Raw genomic sequence first — 20,190 nt, 5'->3', positions numbered from 1 at the left:
GCCTGTCCAATCACTCACATTATTTACTTCTGACATGACACAACCTTAGTGAGAGAAATCAAGGCAGGATAGCTCTTCACACGCAATTCAGAAAAGATAATGTAAATGTATGTATATACTGTATTTTTATATCTACAATGTGATAACTCATGACGACAACCACCTCTCTCCTACCTGAATGAATCAGCAGAGTTGGAGACCATATTGTTCCGCTGGTGCTAAGCACTCGTCACGAATATAGTGACTTCTGTTGCTAAAAGTCCCCACCCGCAGTTCTTCTTTTCTAATCAATAGTGAGGCTCAAAATAACATTTGCACGATACTTATCTCCTAACCAAGGTGTGTGTGTGTGTTCGTGTGCGTGTATGTGTGTGTGTGTGTGTGTGTACACACAGGTAAAGGTGAATGCATGCAAGTTCATGTGAAAATTGTATAGTGTATGTGAAATGTGCATGATTAAGTTAAGTCATTAAATATTTTGCCTGTTTTTTTTTTATGTGTTTCACCCCAAATTTAATACTTTTTCAAATCACCGAAATGACTCCGAACTCAACTTTGGAGTATTTAAAATGAAAGTCTAGTTGATAAAACGTGGCAACAATGTTTTGTACAGTATAGTGACCTGTGAGCATTTAAATACCTGTCCTCCAGCTCAGCCGATCCTGTACTGGTGCTCCAGGAACATGTCATTCTGGAGCAGCATCTCCTTCAACCTAGCTGTGCTCATGAACCTGCTTGTGGCCTTCTTCTACCCTCTGGAGGGTGTCCGTGGAGGTCAGTTAACCTTTTAAACTTTTTTTCTTCCGTTAGCGCTGTAATACTTGAGAACAGGTTGTTTAGATGTTGTGTCGTGTTTACTGTGGTTAACACAGTAGTTGTCACTATTTCAACTCAGGAAATGTGAGTGTCACAAACAAGGGCCAGGGGTGGGGCAGGAGGTATATAATACATACCGTGCTTTATCAGGAAACTGCATGGCAAAGATTAGCGAGGAATGAAATTTGGTCATGGATGAAAAAAAACACTTTTTTTTAGGTTCTGGAGGTATCATGTGACACCCTTGCCGTTTACAGCCTCCAGGCACAGCTCCTTGTTGCCAGGTAAAAAACATTGTTGTCCTCGACTAACCCAGGCCAACAGTGAAGTTGAGGCCAATACCTCTCTCATACCTTTTGTGCGGATTAGTCGGAAAGCTTCTTCCTGATATTTGGAGAGGAAGAGGTAATAAAAAGATGATATATCTGATTCTGCTGCATTCATTTAAGAACTCTTTGCCCTGACAACAACTTCAGATCTACTTTAAGCCAACTACAATGAACTGAAAATCCAACATAAGATGCAGTCATGAGAACATTTGCCTCCCCTGGACACATGGTTTCTCCTTAAGTAACCTCCCGATGTGGCTGGAGCTGTCAAAACCCAGCATTTGCAATCATATGGTGCATGTATTTATAGCAGTTGGTGTGTGATCAAAATACATACGTAAGAAGCATTATAAGTGTTCAGTATACACAGGACTTTACAGAACACTCTGTACTCCCGTGCCTGTGGTTTGGGTGTAGCCTCACACCTCCAAAAGTGAGTTTCACCACAAGTGGAGGTGTGATGAGAATGAAATCCTGGCAGAATATTTGGATCTTGAACTGCTTTCTATCACAAAAGACCGAGAAAGATTTGTTCTTAAATAGGTCCTGATAGTTTATTGATAATGTACCTGTTCTGAATTTGACACTAACACATGACTTAACATGTTATCAGATTTCTAGTCTCATTCTCACATTGGTGTTAGTTTAAATTGTCTTTTTCTTGTTTGTCATTTCTGGTAATAAGATCTGTCTGTCTGTCTGTCTGTCTGTCTGTCTGTCTGTCTGTCTGTCTGTCTGTCTGTCTGTCTGTCTGTCTGTCTGGCTGGCTGGCTGGCTGGCTGGCTGGCTGGCTGGCTGGCTGGCTGGCTGGCTGGCTCAGGAATCATAATGTCATGCTACTGACTGTGGAATATACCACTGAAAGTGACACCTGTTTGATAAGAGCTAGATACACTTGCAGATTAAGGTCAGATGCCTCACTCTTTTTTTAATCCACAAAATTGCATCATTTTTTTTATCTGTTAATATTTGTCGAAGCTGCTGTAGCTGCTGTTATGTCACAGATTCAAACTTTAATTGAAGTGTAAATCTTTTAAATGCAGCAACAAATGGATCGAAAACTAAAAGATTAATGAATATGTGTATATGTATGTATGAACATATAATATTAACATAAAACTGAAATGAATATTTTTGTCCCATTGTCACCCATTATCTTTCCAACTATTTGAGTAAGTACTCGCCTGATATCAGTATTGGATCAGTGCATCCCTTGGGGTAATTCAGTTCTTTTGTGAGAGCTACATATTTGACCTTGTTTTTTTGACCATATTAACCCCTGATCAGTTAGGCTCTGTCATGTGGCCTAAATGTCCAGATTTAGGTTTGAAAAATAATCTGGTCTGGTCTCGGGTCACGAGGTGTGACGGATTACTTTGGAGATAAAATATTCATTAAAAGGGATATGTCCAAGTGATGCCAATTCCTGCATGACAGGAGGTTCTTCATAAAGCAAAGGAATGAGTGATAGAGCTGAGCATGCTTTATGTGCAGTTTCCTTTTTTCCTGGGGCAGTATTTGTGGGGATGTGAAAAGCCGCAGCCATTAAGGCCTGCATTGTTCCAGTGCAGAGCAGCAGAGAGAAGACGCACATTGTGATTCACATAAATTTTCAATTGTTCTGTCTGGGGTCAAACGGCGAGGTCCCTTTTGTTTGAACTTCCTGACAGCGGTATAGAAGAGACAAAAAAAGAGGTTGTTAGCTTAGCTATTGAAACTCCATGTGGTTTCAGTGTCAAAGCTCTTCTTGGAGCTTAACAGTTCATGCCAGGACATAAATCCTGGCTACAAACTGAAACCAATTATCAAGTAAAATGAAAAAAATCTCAGCCACTGTTATGTTGCTCAGTGTTGAATATTCAGTGTCTCCACAAGTCACCTGAGTAAAATGCATAACAATGCTACAATATGTGAATTATTTGTCTAATTAAAACTGAAGAGCATCCTTTTTTGCTGTGCGTCTATTCAGTTTCTTTTCTCTCTCCTCTCACAAACCTAAAAAGCTTATTCATGCTCTCTGGCTGAGATCAAATTGACGGTCAATCCTTCACTCTTGATCACATGTTGTATTTTTCTAAATGTGGGAAGACACCAAATTTCTCTTTTAAGTCTCAAGCTGAAAAGTTAGGGAACCCCCTGGTCTACATAGATACTTACCAGAGTGCAGCTTTGACCGCATATTTCTCTCCAAACCCAACCTGAGTCAAAGAGAGTAGTAACGGAGCCCAGTCTGTTAAGATAGAGTAGTTAATGTAACACTGAGAGTGCTGAGGTGTTACACACACAGCAGGTTCATCATTTATATTTATTTTTTACACTATATTATCAATAAAAGTAAAAGTCGAGTAGCATACACACACACACATACAAACACACGCACACACATACTCACAATGTGTCCTGGATCCGTATTAGCTGAGACATCTGTTAATATTCAAGCCAAAAACTTGTAAACCTCGAATAAACCTAAGTCCTCCAGTGAACTATTTGGGCATGTTTGACATTAAGTCACTTTTATAGATTCAGGTGTGCTGATTGCTGATTGTATAGAGAACTTAAACACAACAAAATCCCCTTAAATGATATTGTATCAGCTGAATGCCTCCCTCACATGTCTGTCAGTGGGTGTTTCCTCTAGGTGGTTTGTTTGAAGGTGAAACAGATGGGACCTTTTCCCAGTAGTGACCAGATTTTGCTGCATGGTGTCCTAGATAAAAACTAGGCAGACACACTCACAAATGTGACCACGCAAGTACACACTGGACACTTGCCAATTATATGAGATGCACTACATGTAAAGTAAAATCTCAATTTTCTTCATGTAGAAAACATCAGTTGTATGCAGAACTGACTATGTGGAAGTGGTTCTAGTGGTTTAACGTAAAGGCTAGTGTCTCTAACTTCTTATAGCTGCAGAGTAAGTAAGTAAGAGAGAAGAATGGTCTTAGAGTAGGTGTATGACGTCTAACCTGCTGTGTCTGTGTTTGCTGCCAAGTCCGAGCGCCCAGGCAGCATGTTACGATGCAGTGCCCAGGACCATCCCAAATGATTTAAGCTGGAGCCAAAAGTATTTTTAGACAACCGGGGGTTATGTAACAAGTACCTGTCATATGATCTGTACACAGTGTGAATAAGGAGGCCTCAAAAGGGAGTGATGGAGTGAGACGATCAGAGTGCCGTTCTTGGTGCTTTAGTGAAAAGAAAACCCTGACCGACCTTTTCAGTTTGATACGTTTGTGATGCGTTTGTGTGTAAACAGGGGAATTACACTGAGTTACTGTCTGGTTAGCTCATGATAATACTTTTCTGACCTGCAATGATTAATGTGGAACACATAACTGTGTAAAAACCAACATATGCACACATAGAGAGAGGCAAAGACCTCTGCTTATACTAAACAATTACAACCAAAAACTTCATGATAGCATGTAATGACAAAAAGTGTTATTAAAAGTTGTGTGTTTGTAGTTGTGGTGAGCTCAAAGGTCACAATCTTGTCATGGAAAAAAAACATGTGAAATCAATTTAAAAAGAAGGCCTTACTGAAAACAGCGAGCATGCTTAGCTTTTTTTTACTGCAACTCTTAAACTGTGCATACATGTTGATGCCACAATTCATTCTGATTGTGCTAAGAAGAGAAACTGGAGCGAAGCTGTCGGGATTTAGAGTTGCATTTTTAGAAGAAAAAACACCTAAGTAGTTTTTTTATAGGATTTTTATTTCTCATGCTTAAGCCATACACAGTACACTCATTTCACTAAAGCTACATCAATATTGACTGAATGGAAAGGATCACACTTTACCTGATGTGACCTCCTTTATCCTCAGGTACCCTGGAGCCCCATCTGTCTGCCCTGCTGTGGATGGCCATGCTGGTTTCTCTGGCTATTGTCATCATATTGCCTCAACCTCATGGTATCAGGGCACTCATTGCTTCCACCATCCTGCGCCTGATCTTCTCTGTAGGCCTGGAGCCCACATTGCTCCTGCTGGGGGGTTTTAATGTAAGTGTGTATCAGTGTGTTTAGAAAGCGATGAGCAGAACTTACATGCAGTATCACATTTAGATATGCTTTATTACCCAGGAAATCGTTGACCGGAATTGACCTTGGCAAATGGCCTAGTTACATGCCAAACATTAACAAAACATTAAACATGTTGATATAGGATTTGCATGTGCACAGTGCAAGAACACAGCGACTCCCAGTAGCGTTGCGCAACATGAAGCATTCTGCTACATCACGTTCCAGTGGACGTGTAGACACACCGGTTTAACAATTGAAGTAGCATTACAGCTGCTAATAGAAATGTCACTCATAGCTAAATTATCTGTTGATGCATGAGGTTCCACACCACTCTGACAATCAACCACATACACTTTATTTCTCGTGGTCTGACCAATAAGCATTAAAAAATCCTACCCTACCTAAATCCTTAATACTCGATTAATACTGACATGTAAACTTCATAGTTTGAACATTCTGTGCACTATCATGACATGCCTACTGTCTCCACATGTCGTCTCTCTGATGTCCATTGTTCTCCAGTTATGTAATAAGGTGATCTTCCTGACGAGCTTCGTTGGGAACCGTGGAACCTTCACACGTGGCTACATAGCCATGATCATGGATGTGGAGTTCCTGTACCACCTGCTCTACTTGATTATCTGCAGCCTGGGAGTCTTTGTTCATGTCTTCTTTTACAGCTTACTGGTACGTGAGCTCACACAACACATAATCTTAACCATATATAGTACACATGAACACACATGGATATACACACACCCTCCCCTAGGTGGTATACTAAAGACAATGCCCAACTTATCTTGAATAAAAATAAAGAAAGTATAGCGTACATTGTTAATTTGCACTATAACACAGAAAGATGAAATAAAAATGGGACTTAGGATCTACCCACACTTACCATTCGTACCATGCCCAAGAACAGTTCATGACCCAAGTCTAGTTCGTTTGACCAGTGTGAGTACAACTGTTCCATGCCTGGGCTTTAGTAAAGCACGATTGCACATGTACAAGCACAAGCATGCACACATGTATGAGCGAAAGAAAATCTCTAAGGGGTGATGACATATCAGCAAAAAGCAATCAAGCTGAGACCTGGATAATTTCTAGTCATTTGAGTGCAAGCGACCCTGGGCCAGGCTAAAGGACGGCAAGGATCATCTGGGCCAAGTGTGAGTGTGCCTCAGATGCTGTTTGATTGGTCATAAAGGTTCACAAATTATACTGCAACATCATTTAACCATGAGATAGTGGCAAGGAGATTTCAATAAAGGCAGGAAAATTTTACGCGCACACAGACTGTACAAACTCTTTACAAATCTCTGAATCCTTACTCTTTCCAGCTCTTTGATCTGGTTTACCGAGAAGAGACCTTGCTGAACGTAATAAAGAGTGTGACCCGTAATGGTCGCTCCATTGTGCTGACAGCCGTGCTGGCTCTTATTCTCGTCTACCTCTTCTCCATTGTGGGCTATATCTTCTTCAAAGACGATTTCATTTTGGCTGTCGACAGGATACCCAACAAAACACTAGGTACGTTGAAATACAGATTTCTTCTCACTCCCTTAGCAGGAGCAAAATAAATACCTTGTCATCTTTGACCAAAAGTCAAGAAACTGAATTATTGAATGTTTTTCTGCAGCACACACACGACCACTCACACACTGGTTTCGTGTGAAAATACATGTAATCAAAGTAAAGCTAAAGAATAAAAAAAAGTGTGTGCTCAATCTTGGATGAAGGATGTCACCATTGATATGAATTGTGAAAACCTAATTCTATAAATTGTAAATACAAATTATGCAGTTGCATAAAGTTTTTTATGTTTGATTAGAGCACGGAGCCAGTATGGTGGGAGAGTTCTTCTCTGGTGGAGTGTGCCAGAAAGAGAATGGGGAGAACTGTTCGACAGAGGCTGTGATGGATGGTAGGTTGAGTTTGGGGTTGTAGGGTTCTTTTAAGGTTTAAATTCACGTGTTTGCGCATGCATGTCTCTCAAGAGGTTCCCAGGTTTGTGACTGTGTGCTTACGCCTGTCTGTCTGTGTAAGTTCAAGCTTGTATGTGTGAATATGTGAAGGTCATTATGTCCTTGCAGACGACGAACTGAGGACATTCCTCCCACTGAGCTGTAAGCCTGGGCGGCCGGGTGGTCATGGGATTAAACCTGGTTGGGCAAACTGGAGGCTTTCAGGGAGCTGGGTGAAACACCAGGGGTTTAGACGCACCTAAGACCTGATGTAGGGGTCTAAGATTGGAAGGTCAGGGATTAATTGCCATGAGGTACAAGCAGGTCAATGGGTGCACCCAGTGATGGTGCAGAGAGCTTCTCACAGCAGACAAAGAGTTCTTGCAAACCTACTGACCTTGATGAGAAAAACCTCCAGTCACACCCGCTTTCAAATCAATCAGCCAACCATGTAAAATCCTCACACTGGCATGACCTCATCTAGCCTTCCCTATTGGCTGCTGATGGACCATCTAATTAATGGAAGTCTGGTGACTTATTTTTGTGGATAGTTGAGAAAATTCCCAGACCTTATAGACATAGATATGTCCTTATAGACACCCCTAAATGTGGCTGATTGTATGTATTATGAAATGAAGGTTAACATGCATATATAGTGCTGGTTGTATACTGGATAAAAAATATTCTCTTTTGTGCGTAGCTGTTATCTGAGAAGCCTCTTCTCTTTATGGATTTAGTTTAAAAGGCACTGTTGACTGGTAGTAGCAATGCAGCTGACAGAGCAGACCTAGTTTTGCATTTAGCCTATACAAGAAAGACTAACTGACACTTTGGGTGTGTCTCCGTAGCTTCCCTTGCCATCCAGCCCTCTGCAGTGGTCATTGAGGACAAGGAGAGATCATGTGACTCCTTGCTCATGTGCATTGTCACAGTATTGAGTCACGGCCTCAGGAGTGGAGGAGGTGTTGGGGATGTCCTGCGAAAGCCATCCAAAGAGGTACAAAGCACAGAACAACAACAAGGAATAAATTGCACCCAACTTAAGTTTAGATTAAGAGTTTAAAGAATAGTATCATTACATTTCCAGAATGATACCATCTCCCCATTTCAGCTTTAAAATTGTACTCTACAGTCAACTGGATTATAGTGAACTTGGACATTTTACCACTCATTAACAAAATGCAATACACATCACATGCTTGCACAATGTCTTACCACACACACAGGATGCAGTATATAAAACATAAATCGAAATAAGTTAAAATGGATGCAGAAATGATATCAAGAATTAAACAAGGTCAAAGAGTTGCATAGAGGACTTTAATAACTTTAAACATGCCAGAAAAAGCATTAATGGTACTAATCCAGGATAAACGGAAGCTTGTACATGACCAAAACATGTTAAACCTGCAGCTTTACCCATAGAGAGGGCATGACGCATACATGCTTGTGTACACCTCAGTTACATTAACATTCATATGCTGTTTTCCATTGTGTCGGGTTGTGTTTGACACACAAGCATGTCTCATATATACATAGCCCTGTATGCAAAGAGGCCACTGAGTCACTCCAGTCTGTTATCTCACTGACAGCGGTAACATTTTACGTATATGTGGGCTCAATATTTCCATAAACCCTCTAGTTTAAAATAAAACTGGACATCTGATAAATTTTAGCAATTAAATTTGACATTTAACAGCTCAAATGTTAAATTTAGAATAATTTCTAATATTCTTTTCTGAGTTTTAAATAGCTCAACATATCAGTGTCTATATACGTGATGGATGAGCTTGTACTCTTAATTCTTGAATACGTATTATTAATAAATAATTAGTAATAATAATAATACTAGTAAATATGACTAACGGATGTCCCTTTGTTCTCCTAAAATGATTTCAACATCTAAATATCTGTCTTTTCCAATATTATCAACAAGTTCTATAATATTTCATCTTTATTCATTTTGATCAATATGCAGCTTTGTTGGCATATCTGCAAATCTATTTTGCTCTTAGTCTTTAATTAAAAAAGAATTACTAGAAGTGTTTCCTAGTCAAATCTGAACCATTAGAAACTGCAAACTTGTAAATGTATGTTTGTGAATATTTGAGTAATAGTTAAATAGCATGGTGATTCAAGCTCTCTGCAAGTACTTTGCATTGAATTTCTAAATTGGGCACATATTCCCACTGTGACAATGACATTCCCAGTGTGACACCAGCTGATATTGCTTGTTCTTTCTCCCGTTCTGCTTCAACAGGAGCCTCTTTTTGCAGCCAGGGTGATCTACGACCTGCTCTTCTTCTTCATGGTGATCATTATTGTCCTCAACCTCATCTTTGGTGTCATCATCGACACATTTGCTGACCTAAGGAGTGAGAAGCAGAAAAAAGAGGAAATCCTGAAGACAACATGTTTTATTTGCGGTGAGGAAATAAATGAAGATGCATTTCAATGTTGTATTGCATGGTGATGTTGTAAAATTAGTTCACACCTAAAGGTTCAGTTGCAGAACCTAACTAATATGATACATTGTTTAAATTTTCCAACTGGTCGAGGTTGCGTTCACAAAGGCAAGAGTCCAGAAATTGTGAACTAATGTCATGTGGTGGAAATTTAATTTAAATGATTGGTCATACAGTTGGTGAAAACTTCTACCATGATATCATACATAATGGATCCCCGTCAGTGTCTGTTTATGTTGTTGTTGATCTGGAGCACATATCAGCAGACTTTAGAGGGCTGCAGATTAAACAGAGGGTTTTAAATTATTCAATAATGCAGGCATTTCGAGGAATACCCCTTGCCATCAGACGGTCGTGTAAGATAGCTGTCCGCTCCAACTCGACATTTTGGTAGCAATTGTACAAATAATAGATCACCAGTCACCATAACAGGTAAAGAAAACGTCTTTAACCAATGAAATGACACATAAAATGGTATGCTTCCTGTGTTTGATTTGAATGGTGTTTGCACCAAAAAACAATTATTACAGATTTCACTTAACAGCAGTCCAGAGACCAGAGAACAGTTGTTTGGTCTGCAACAGTGAGTCCAACATTCACAATAGCCCAAACGGATCGCACCAAGGAGCTAAATGCTCTAGGGTTAGGTTCAAACAGACTAAACAAGGCTGGTGTGAACATGCTCTTAGTCACTTTTTTTTTTTTACCATGGCATTCTGCCTACTCGGCAGTTAAAGACACACACTATGGTATGTCAACATTACGAGAATGTGACTCATGACCTTTGACACATCTTTTCCTTTCTTTTTCCCATCATTGCGGTACTCGTACTCAAATAAATAAGGCGGAAATGCCGTGCAGAGTCGAAGCTGCAATAGATACTTGACACACTGCTATAAAGCATCTGTTGTGCAATCAGCAGGTGTGAATGCCGAGGTTTGCAGATTATCGGAATCAAGACAAATCAAACAAGTGGTCTGCTGTAAGCCTGCTCTTGTATGAGTATGACTGCTGTTTTGCAGCCTCGCATCATGCCTACTGTGCAACATGGGGGCTGTTTTTCTGGGTAGTATTAACAATGAAACGCCTCAGCTTCCTAGAATGAATGGTTAGTCATGGCAGGTACTGCTGTGGAGGCGGGGTGCTTCCTCCTTTTGCCATTTGGGTCTTGACCATGTTAGACTGTACACTCACTCAGACACTGGCCTAATCTGTCACTAAACAGTCAGTTAGTGGCATTGCATCTGAGCAATCATTGGTCAGTTCTGGTAATTCGTACTGCTTTGTGTTGGGCAACACGTTTGCAAATGCAGTGAATGAATGACCTTGGATTACAGGGATTGGGTGTGATAAACAATACATGAACATTTTTAGCATATTTCACCTGACCTGTTTTGTCTGTCCATTCCCTTGTGACCCATTTCCTCTTGTTTTTTTCAGTCAGTCATCCTCATTTAGATCACAAGAATGTCATGTTGCCACACAGTGTATTTTTTTACTCTTCCAAAATAATGAGGTGTGTGTGTGTGTGTGTGTGTGTGTGTGTGTGTGTGTGTGTGTGTGTGTGTGTGTGTGTGTGTGTGTGTGTGTGTGTGTGTGTGTGTGTGTGTGTGTGTGTGTGTGTGTGTGTGTGTGTGTGTGTGTGTGTGTGTGTGTGTGTGTGTGTGTGTGTGTGTGTGTGTGTGTGTGTGTGTGTGTGTGTGTGTGTGTGTGTGTGTGTGTGTGTGTGTGTGTGTGTGTGTGTGTGTGTTGCATTTGGGATTGTGTCCTTTCATTTTTAGGATTGGAGAGAGACAAGTTTGACAATAAGACAGTTACCTTTGAAGAACACATCAAAGTCGAGCACAACATGTGGCACTACTTGTTCTTCATCGTCCTGGTGAAGGTGAAGGATTCCACAGAGTACACTGGCCCGGAGAGCTATGTTGCCGAAATGATAAGGGTAAGGATGTTGTCACATGCATGCGTGTTGCTTTTTGAATGTTTAAAAGTCCCAAATACAATCAAAACCTTCAAATCTATACAGCAAGGCCTAGTTTAGGCAAACTCAGTTAAAGTCATGTTACGGATAAACATAATATACGTGCTGTGAAAAAAAACATAAATTCTTCGAGCCCCCCTCCTTTCAAAATAAAACTCTGTCCTAACTTGTTTGCTACCGCAGGTAACAATTCATGTGCTTCAGAGACTACACATGCAGAAGTGCCGTGCAACACTGTATCAGCTGCCGCTGTGGTCTTAACTGAGGTTAACCTTCACTCCTAAACAACAACGTAGGCGCTGTGACTCCAGCGATCAGGTTTATATGGTTTGGACAGAGTTAATTACTGCAGCCTTTTTATTTCTCTGCACCAGCGACAGGCAATATTTTTTTCACCTCATCTGTCCCAGAGTCCCAGGACTGCATTATGTAATCCCTGCCTCCGTGACCTTGAATCCATCCAAAGTATTATCACATCAGTAAGCTTTGTGAATGGAGAATTAACATTCAGACAGTCTGCCATTGGCATAAAATGTGTTAATCCCCCAAAAGTCATGCCTTGCTTTAATCATTCAACACACAGGTTTTACTCTGCACATGACCTGATGATAGGCAGGTAGCTTCATGGTTTTTGTTACGCAGCAGTTCCTTTAAAAACTATATTCAAATAGTTATGGAGTCAAAAATTATTTATAATTATTTGTTGTTATTTCTTTTCTTTTTTTGTATTTATATACCAAATGTTAGGGCATGTGTTTAGCACACATGTTGTGCATAAATGTATACACAAAAAAGAAAAGAAATAACAAAAAATATATGTGTTATTGAATCGTCAAAAAACATTTATAACTGTTTGTCATTTCTTTTATTTTTTTGTGTCTATCACAAAAAAATAACAACAAATAGTTGTATTTATTACATATATGTGTGTATATATATATATATATATATGTATATGTGTGTGTGTGTATGTGTGGTTGTGTGTGTGGGTGTGCATTATACTTTGTAGGTATTTTTTATATTGATAAAAAAATGTTTCAATGAAATCAAAAAAGAAGTTCAAGCTAAGATTGTATTATCGTTAACATAGCGTTACAAATACTAAACGAGCGATGGATACAGATGGGTCCATCAAATCCGGCGTTTTATGTCACAGTTCATGCAACCAGATGAAACTCCGTGGAAAATTGTCATTTTAAAAAACGCAAAGAAAATAGATTTTTTATTTTGATTGTTGCTTCATACTCATAGCCTGAGAGTAATTACAAAGCTTTTTTAACTGCCAGAGGAAAGCCCCTTCTTCTGAAGTGGTTGCTTCCTTGACGCACTTGTGCTGCTGTCAGTTTCTGACATAGTTTCTAATTAGATACCATTTAGCACACTTCACTGCCTTTTTGCCTTGATCTGTTACACTCAGTCTTGTGAGGAACCACCTGATTTGGGATTAACCCCCATCCTCTCTCCCATTAACCTTAAACCCCACTGAGCCAAAATGACTTTGTTAAGGTTTTGTTCTGACCAGTGGGTTTAAGGGGCTGGCTGAGCAGAGAACAGAAGGCACAACACTTCACATGCAAGCGTGTGATGCAGGGTCTTGTTGGCTGATTCGTCTACGAAAATTTTTCTTCCTTAGATTGTTATTTTGTTATATTTTGTAGTGATAGCAGAGATACAGACAGGATAAGTATGGAAAGAGAGGAATGACATGCAACAGTTATCAATTTTATTTTGTAAATATTAAAAAACATAAAGTGCATGCAAAAATGCAATTTCTAAATAAACTGAATTTAAGATTCATTAGGTGTGCAGACTTCAAACATTCCTAGTTGTTTTTGTACCATAAAAAATACAGTTGAACTGGAACAGGGGGAAAAATCACAATGATATATTGCCTCATATTTTGTCATTCTTAATGGAAATGTTTTTACAACAATTTTTGCTGTCAATCAAGACACATTCCTCACACTTATTTCTAATTTAATCGAGCAGTAGCATTTGTGACTAATTTAATTAATTGTCAAGTTTATTATTTCTCATATTCAAAGTTTACATTGTTATATTTTGTGGTTATATAGGTTGTATGGTTTTTGTTATAGTTCACTTATTGGACATGTTTATATTTACATTTTATCTGACCCACACTATCTGAAGCATATCGTTGAGTAATGAAAAAACCTACAAAGTTTCATACCGCATAATTAATGTAGAAATCAATGAACAAAATACTGTAAAAAGAAAAAAAATACTTGTAAAAAAATCTATTTGGGAATAATTAATTACTATTTGTATTGTGTTGTGGTAAAAATGAATTTTGGTTATAAGCCCCTATCATTATTTCTGTCGTTAGATCTTGCAGTTGGGTTTACTGCAGTCTAATAAACATTACATTATTTATAGAAAATGATTTTAGGCCCAGCTCCTTCAATCTGTATTGCGTCTTACCCACCCACTCGATTTATTTGATGCTGAAGTATTGTGGAAGAAACAACAGGACAGAAGAGGGTGTAGAAGTCAGATCACTCTAACAATGACTGGGACTGACGTCAATTGTGGAGGGCTCTGAGTGAAGTGTCACCTCTAAGGTGTAAAAAGAGGATGCTTGGCTCACACTCACTGCCCTCATTCTTAATGCATTCAACACTGCAGGCTGCCCCAGCTCCGCAAGCTGCTGCAAAAACATTCAAAAACTATATAAAACTTTGGAGTGTAGCATATGCTGAAATCATATTTGTCTATGTTTGTTTGGATGTGTGAGATTTTTTTGTCATTTATTTACATATTTGTTGACTGAGTGGCTTGTCAGCTCGTCAGGTGGCTTGTGGCATGACTGTGACGTTTTCTGTTGCTGTTTTAACCACACAGCATCCTGTTTCTCTCTCATGGCCATGCGGTTTTAATAATGAAAAATGTACTTCCGTCATTTCCATTGAACCAACGTGATGTAGAGTCTGAAGTCGGGGCTGCACTTCTCAGTTTACTGGAAGTGCTTTCATTTGTAAACACTGGGGATGGAAAAAGGGCAATGCCGCTGTTGACAATGTCGTCAAACAAACACACACACGTGTGCATTTGGCCGGCAGGCAGGATCCAGAAATGGGGAAATGACCTCATGTTGAGTTCATACTTTGTTCACCACATATATGAGCAGAACTGAAGGTGGGAAAGTGTTGACAGAATTGTTTTTTTTAAGTATGAGATCTGAAATTATTTATTGTCTAATAGAAACACTTGTTGGATAAAATAAAACACTGCAGGGATAGAAACTGCACAGTCTTAACTTATTTCACATGTAACAAATATTGCAGGAACATAAATATGTATTCATTAGAATAAACAAGTATACTGAAAAACGTGTGAGCTGTGTTTAGATATAGTTAGTGTATGTCTGCAGGGGTGGACAGGGGAATAAGGTAAACACAGCCTGTCTCTTTACATTCAGGAAGTGGAACTTGCTCGCAGCAGTCGTCTCCTCCTCTCAGAATGAGTGTGTGCTTCTCATTATCTTAGTGTTGTGTGATTCCCCTTAAGCTGCCGTATGACCCAAGACTGTTTTGTGGTTCTGATGGCCACCTCACTCACCCCCACGCATCCAAATCAACCACTGAAATCTACGGGACTTTTCCAGACCAGTTCTGTTGCACTGCACTGTTTCTAGCCAGTGAGCTCAGCGGCTACGCAGCATCCTCGCTTTTCATTCATGCTGCATTAGGACTCATGGTTATGCTGATAGTGGACACATGATAGATACATTGGATGTGTGTGAAGATTCAAACATAAATGTGTTCCCATGACTGTGGTTTATTTGGAAGCAGGTTCAGACAGCACAGAATAACAATGGTATGTGTTGGTCAAGTGCCAGAGGAGATAGAGGCGTGAAAGAATGCTGCCAAGTGGCCGTAAGTCCTGTTTGAACTCAGAAAACCCTGAGGTGGCTTCTGGGTTTCATGCCGCTGCCATTTCTGCATTCAAGTATGTATACAAGTAAAGTGCATTAAATTTACATTAAATCGATTTTGTTTATGTTCACATGCTTTATAATACTATAGGTACTAGTTTTATTTTCCAAGTAAAAAAAAGAAAGCGTTTGTTGTCATCTTTCTTTTAATAATAACTAATGAATGAAATTGAATAAATAATGATTAAACAAAATAATAATATGTTTTTTAACCAAAAGTTTTTATGTTCTGGTTGATATGGAGACACTTGTGGTTACTGGTGGTATCAGCAAGTAAAGTTTAATACTACAGGTCCTAGTATGCTGGGGGCAGTAAACAATTGCGCTAACCTCCGTGACAAACAGAAGCAGGCACAGACAGTTTGAGGGGTTGCTTTTTAGGGTTGGCAGCTTCCACCCTATGCCAAAAAAAGGAAATTAAACTGGGTTTGCATTAGGAGTAACTTCCTACAGCACTGATACAGCATTGAGAGAGTGAACAGTTCAGAATGTCAGGAAGATATCAATGTAACTGTTGCATTACATGTTATCATTGCTTCTTCTGAGTCCCTTGTACGTGTGGAGGAAGATTTTAATCCAGCGCAGGAATGGCGGACTCTGCCAGAAAACCGTATGAATTACTATGTAGAGATGCAATTACTAGATGGAAATACATTAAATGGCTATTGCTAAAAAAACATATCCAGAATACAAATCACAAACAGTATGAAAATCTTATGGATTATAACTTTAACAGACTGTTTTTTTTTCTTAATTACATAATATATAAAACATACATTAAAATTCAACCAATAATCACATCTATTTGAATTAAGCCACATATTAAACTATGTAAAACTGTCTTTTTGTTCTTGAAAGGGGATTTTTTTTTAAATCTACTCATTAAGCATAATTTAATGTTCTTGGTTGTTGCTGACACAAGAGTGCCAGTAGGAATTTACTAAGGCGCCATTCATATCTCAGTAAAAATCACAGCTACAGCCAATATTTCATTAGTACTATACTTCCGTTAAACAAATGTAACTCTCCATCCCACACTTTAAAATAACACCATTACACATGCAGGAAAACTGCAGAAAGTCCAACTAAAACATCAGGTCAGTCCCTCAACTTCATCTACTGTGGCTAGTATACTTGATTTCAGCACTTGGTGAAACAGCCAAGAGTTCTTGTGTGTGGCTCACAGTAGCATTTAAAAGCTGTGTGTTTATCTCAGCACTACATGTGAGGCTATCTATGTGAAATCAAATGAGGATGCTTCTTTCTCCATTGTAGTTTACAGCTACAGTATATCTAAGTTGTGTTGTGTGTATGGTAAGACTAAACGTGATGGAAACAAGTCACCGACAAGTGAACCTTTTCTGAGTGATTTCCAGCATGGCTTCATATCCCATGTGATTGTATTATGGAAAATCCCTCATGATTAGTTTGATTCTGCATTTAGAGTTTCAAATCACGGCACACAGCCAAAGAGACAGAACAGGGCCTACGGTAAAAAACCCTAATCAAATAGGACTTGGCCATTATTCACAATCGATGCCATTTGTTTTGTAATGTGTCAAGCATTTTTCATTTTGTTTGAAGTTTTTTACAGAATTGTGTTGATATTAGAACAATAGTATCTTCTAAGAAAATTGCAGCAGATTTAAGAAAGACCTTTAAAGAACGTTGTAAAGAAATCAGTTTAAATGTGTTGATATACTGGCCTTAACCATTCAGATTTGTGATTACCAGGAGCACAACTTGGACTGGTTTCCACGAATGCGGGCCATGTCCTTGGTCAGCAGCGATGCAGACGGGGAGCAGAATGAGATCAGAAACCTGCAGGAGAAACTGGAATCCACCATGAAACTAGTGTCCAACCTGTCAGGCCAGCTGACAGAGCTCAAAGAACAGGTTGGTTAAACTAAACAGAGACACTGACAGAGACACTGACAGAGACAACGACTTTGATGTCTCTGACTTTGTCGTGGGGAAAGCAAAATGAGTTAAGGACACGTTTCTTAAAAATGCGGACAGAAGATGTTGCTCGAGGTTTATTTGTTTGCCACTCTTTGCCCTTTAGATGCGGAGCTTACTAAAAGCAAAAGGTGGTGAGTCATATTTCACAACACAGCACACATGGCCCTTAATCGTGTTTTAGTTCTTTCAATTGGTTGTTTTTTTTTGGATTGATGTATTTACTGGATAAAGCCTTCGTCAATATTTCGAAGAGCACAGGATTAATGACGCGATTTCCTTCTAAATAATTTCATTAGTCTGGTTAGTGGGATAGTTATTCTGTGATAATGTGAATATAACTTAAAAAAATATATATTTCTCTATATACACATAGACTTAAGAGCTTCAAAGTTGTGCAATAATCTATTCTGCTGATGTGTAAAGTCAAATGAGGCTTCAATTGCACAACTGTTGCAATCCATTGTTTCTAGTAAACAGAATAGTAAAAATGGCTTTACGCTTGAAATGAGAACTATCTATGAGGAAGTGAATGTTACTAAGACATTTTGACCCAGACAGGGGGAAATGATTGTTGTGTTGTTGCAAGCTGTGAAGGGCACAATGGCATTGGTAACATTTGAGTCCAAATTTGACTTTTGTCAAGACCTGTTTTGACATACCTTATTAAGAAGCAATTCAAAAAGTACGGTTGTGTTGACATGTAAAAGTGTCAGTGCATTGATTTGAATGTTCATTATTCTCTGGACGAAACAAGCATTTATTCAGAGTAGAGCACAAATAGGAAATATGTGCTGCAAGCGTTCTCTGTGAAGTTGGCTGAGTTCGACCATTATAGGTTATCCTCAAAGCAATTTCAGTCAAAAACAACTGGACTGGTTGTTTGTCTGTCTTGTCTTCCTAGACAAACAACCAGTCCAGTTGTTTTTGACTGAAATTGCTTTGAGGATAACGATGACCTGGACGAATGAGAACATTCACAGGCTTACCATTATAGGTTGTTTTTTTAAAAAAGGCATTTTTCTGCTTACTGAGTTTAGATTGTCTACTTGATGTGTTTTAATGATATTTTCTCCAACACGTCCCTCTACACAGAATTATTGCTCCTGTAACACTCATTACAAGACCACTTTGTCTTCTCACTTTTAATATTGTTACGTTTCAGTGCTGAGGTGCAAATTGCTCCCTTATGTTAAATAAAGTCAATTCTTGGCAGAAAAACCATTCTTGCTCCGGCTGCTATAAAGGTTAGCACCTGTGTAATGACTCATGTACTTTGCTTGATCTCTGAAATTTCTTTTCTGAGTTTCAGTATTAGTAGTTTGTATTCTGCTGCTTTCGTCAGTGTCAATGTGGATGACAAGACTGGCAGGATTTCAAAAGAATCTGTTTCAGTTCAGCATGTGTGCAGAGTTTGTGCAGCATTTGTTCGTTTCTGTAAAGTGGCGTGAAAGAATGAATCAGTGAAGAATAGACCATGACTGCCAGAATATTCAGTGGAAGAGAATCTGTGTACCAACAGAGGTGGAAGGATTTTTTAAAAATCTTTTTTTTCTGTGCTCTTCAGATGACAGAACAGAGGAAGCAAAAGCAGCGGATTGGCCTCTTGGGACACCCTCAGCACATGAACGTCAACCCCCAGCAGCCTGCATAAGGTCAAGTGACACGGCCCTGAGGCATCTCAGCATCGGCTGTGTGTCTGGACAGAGTGTGCATTCCTCACTCACAGATTGCACATGATGTACACTGCACTGAGTGTATTTATAACGGTAGGGAAACACTGTAACATAGGTTGTCATAAGGCGATGTGTAGCTCTACCCCACGCACGTGTTACTCTTAACAGTAACACTCACCCCCCTCGTTCTGTTCAGTCCAGTTGGAATCGGTGCCAAATGTTTTCTATGTAGAAATAAATTGGATTTTCCAACATGGCCTTTACTGATTGAACTTGAAACATGATAATAGCCAACTGGACAGGAGGAATTAGACACGTTTGTTATTTTGTTTTATTTCTTTTCATGTTTTATATTTATGGCATAACAAGCAGTATTAAATGTCTTATTTTTGTATGTTGTGCAATATATTAACTTAAATATGCAACCTTGTTGGTGTGTGGATTTAAGTTCCATCAATCATGTCTTATTTATAAGCTTGGGCCAATTATTTGTTTGTCTCTGGGTTAAATAGGGAAAAGGGAGTAGTAGAGTTATTTACGCAAATATAAAGATAATATTTAATAAGCTGGAATCCTAAATTTTACCTTTTATTTCTTGATAATGTGCATACTTCTTGAGTGTCGGCTCAGCTGCACTCTATAGAGATAGTGTATTGTGTGAGAGCAATACAAATAGTTTTCTTTCACCTGTGTGAATCCAATGGTGTCCTATTTCAGTGCTAACTTATTTTATGATAAATTTGCTCTTATTTAATTGGGATTTAGAGGACATTTAGATTGTTTGACTTGTCTGTCAGATATATTGTGTAATGTATATTTAATATCACTTATGCTATTACAATTTGCTCAGGAGTATTTTACTGTAATAAACGTCATTAGCATAATTCCATGTTTTGCAGCAAACATGTTCCATTTGTGCCTGTTTTTGTCTTTGTTAAAAGTCTGATACATGTTTGCTGCTTGTGCAGACAGTTTTATGTTAATTGTCACTAAAAATGTATTAGTTGGTTTTCAAGCTA

At 38.9% G+C, this 20,190-nt stretch overlaps 1 protein-coding gene across 1 annotated transcript in view; it reads left to right on the top strand.

Moving 5' to 3' along the window:
- itpr1b (inositol 1,4,5-trisphosphate receptor, type 1b) overlaps positions 1-19,530 on the top strand; it is an 83,271-nt gene extending 63,741 nt beyond the window's left edge. Inside the window, exons 51-60 of the mRNA XM_083938360.1 lie at positions 652-774; positions 4,975-5,150; positions 5,694-5,858; positions 6,512-6,701; positions 7,003-7,095; positions 7,984-8,132; positions 9,396-9,561; positions 11,382-11,542; positions 17,271-17,432; positions 19,063-19,530. Of these exons, the coding sequence (XP_083794486.1) occupies positions 652-774; positions 4,975-5,150; positions 5,694-5,858; positions 6,512-6,701; positions 7,003-7,095; positions 7,984-8,132; positions 9,396-9,561; positions 11,382-11,542; positions 17,271-17,432; positions 19,063-19,149 (1,472 nt within the window). The 3' untranslated portion in view covers positions 19,150-19,530. The remainder of the gene's footprint in view (positions 1-651; positions 775-4,974; positions 5,151-5,693; positions 5,859-6,511; positions 6,702-7,002; positions 7,096-7,983; positions 8,133-9,395; positions 9,562-11,381; positions 11,543-17,270; positions 17,433-19,062) is intronic.
- Positions 19,531-20,190: the final 660 nt, after the last annotated feature.

The sequence above is a fragment of the Echiichthys vipera genome (genome assembly GCF_963691815.1).
Source record: "Echiichthys vipera genome assembly, chromosome: X".
Taxonomy (NCBI): Eukaryota; Metazoa; Chordata; class Actinopteri; order Perciformes; family Trachinidae; genus Echiichthys; species Echiichthys vipera.
The sequence above is the reverse complement of the archived record's forward strand: the minus strand, read 5'-3'. Positions and strand labels throughout refer to the sequence as shown.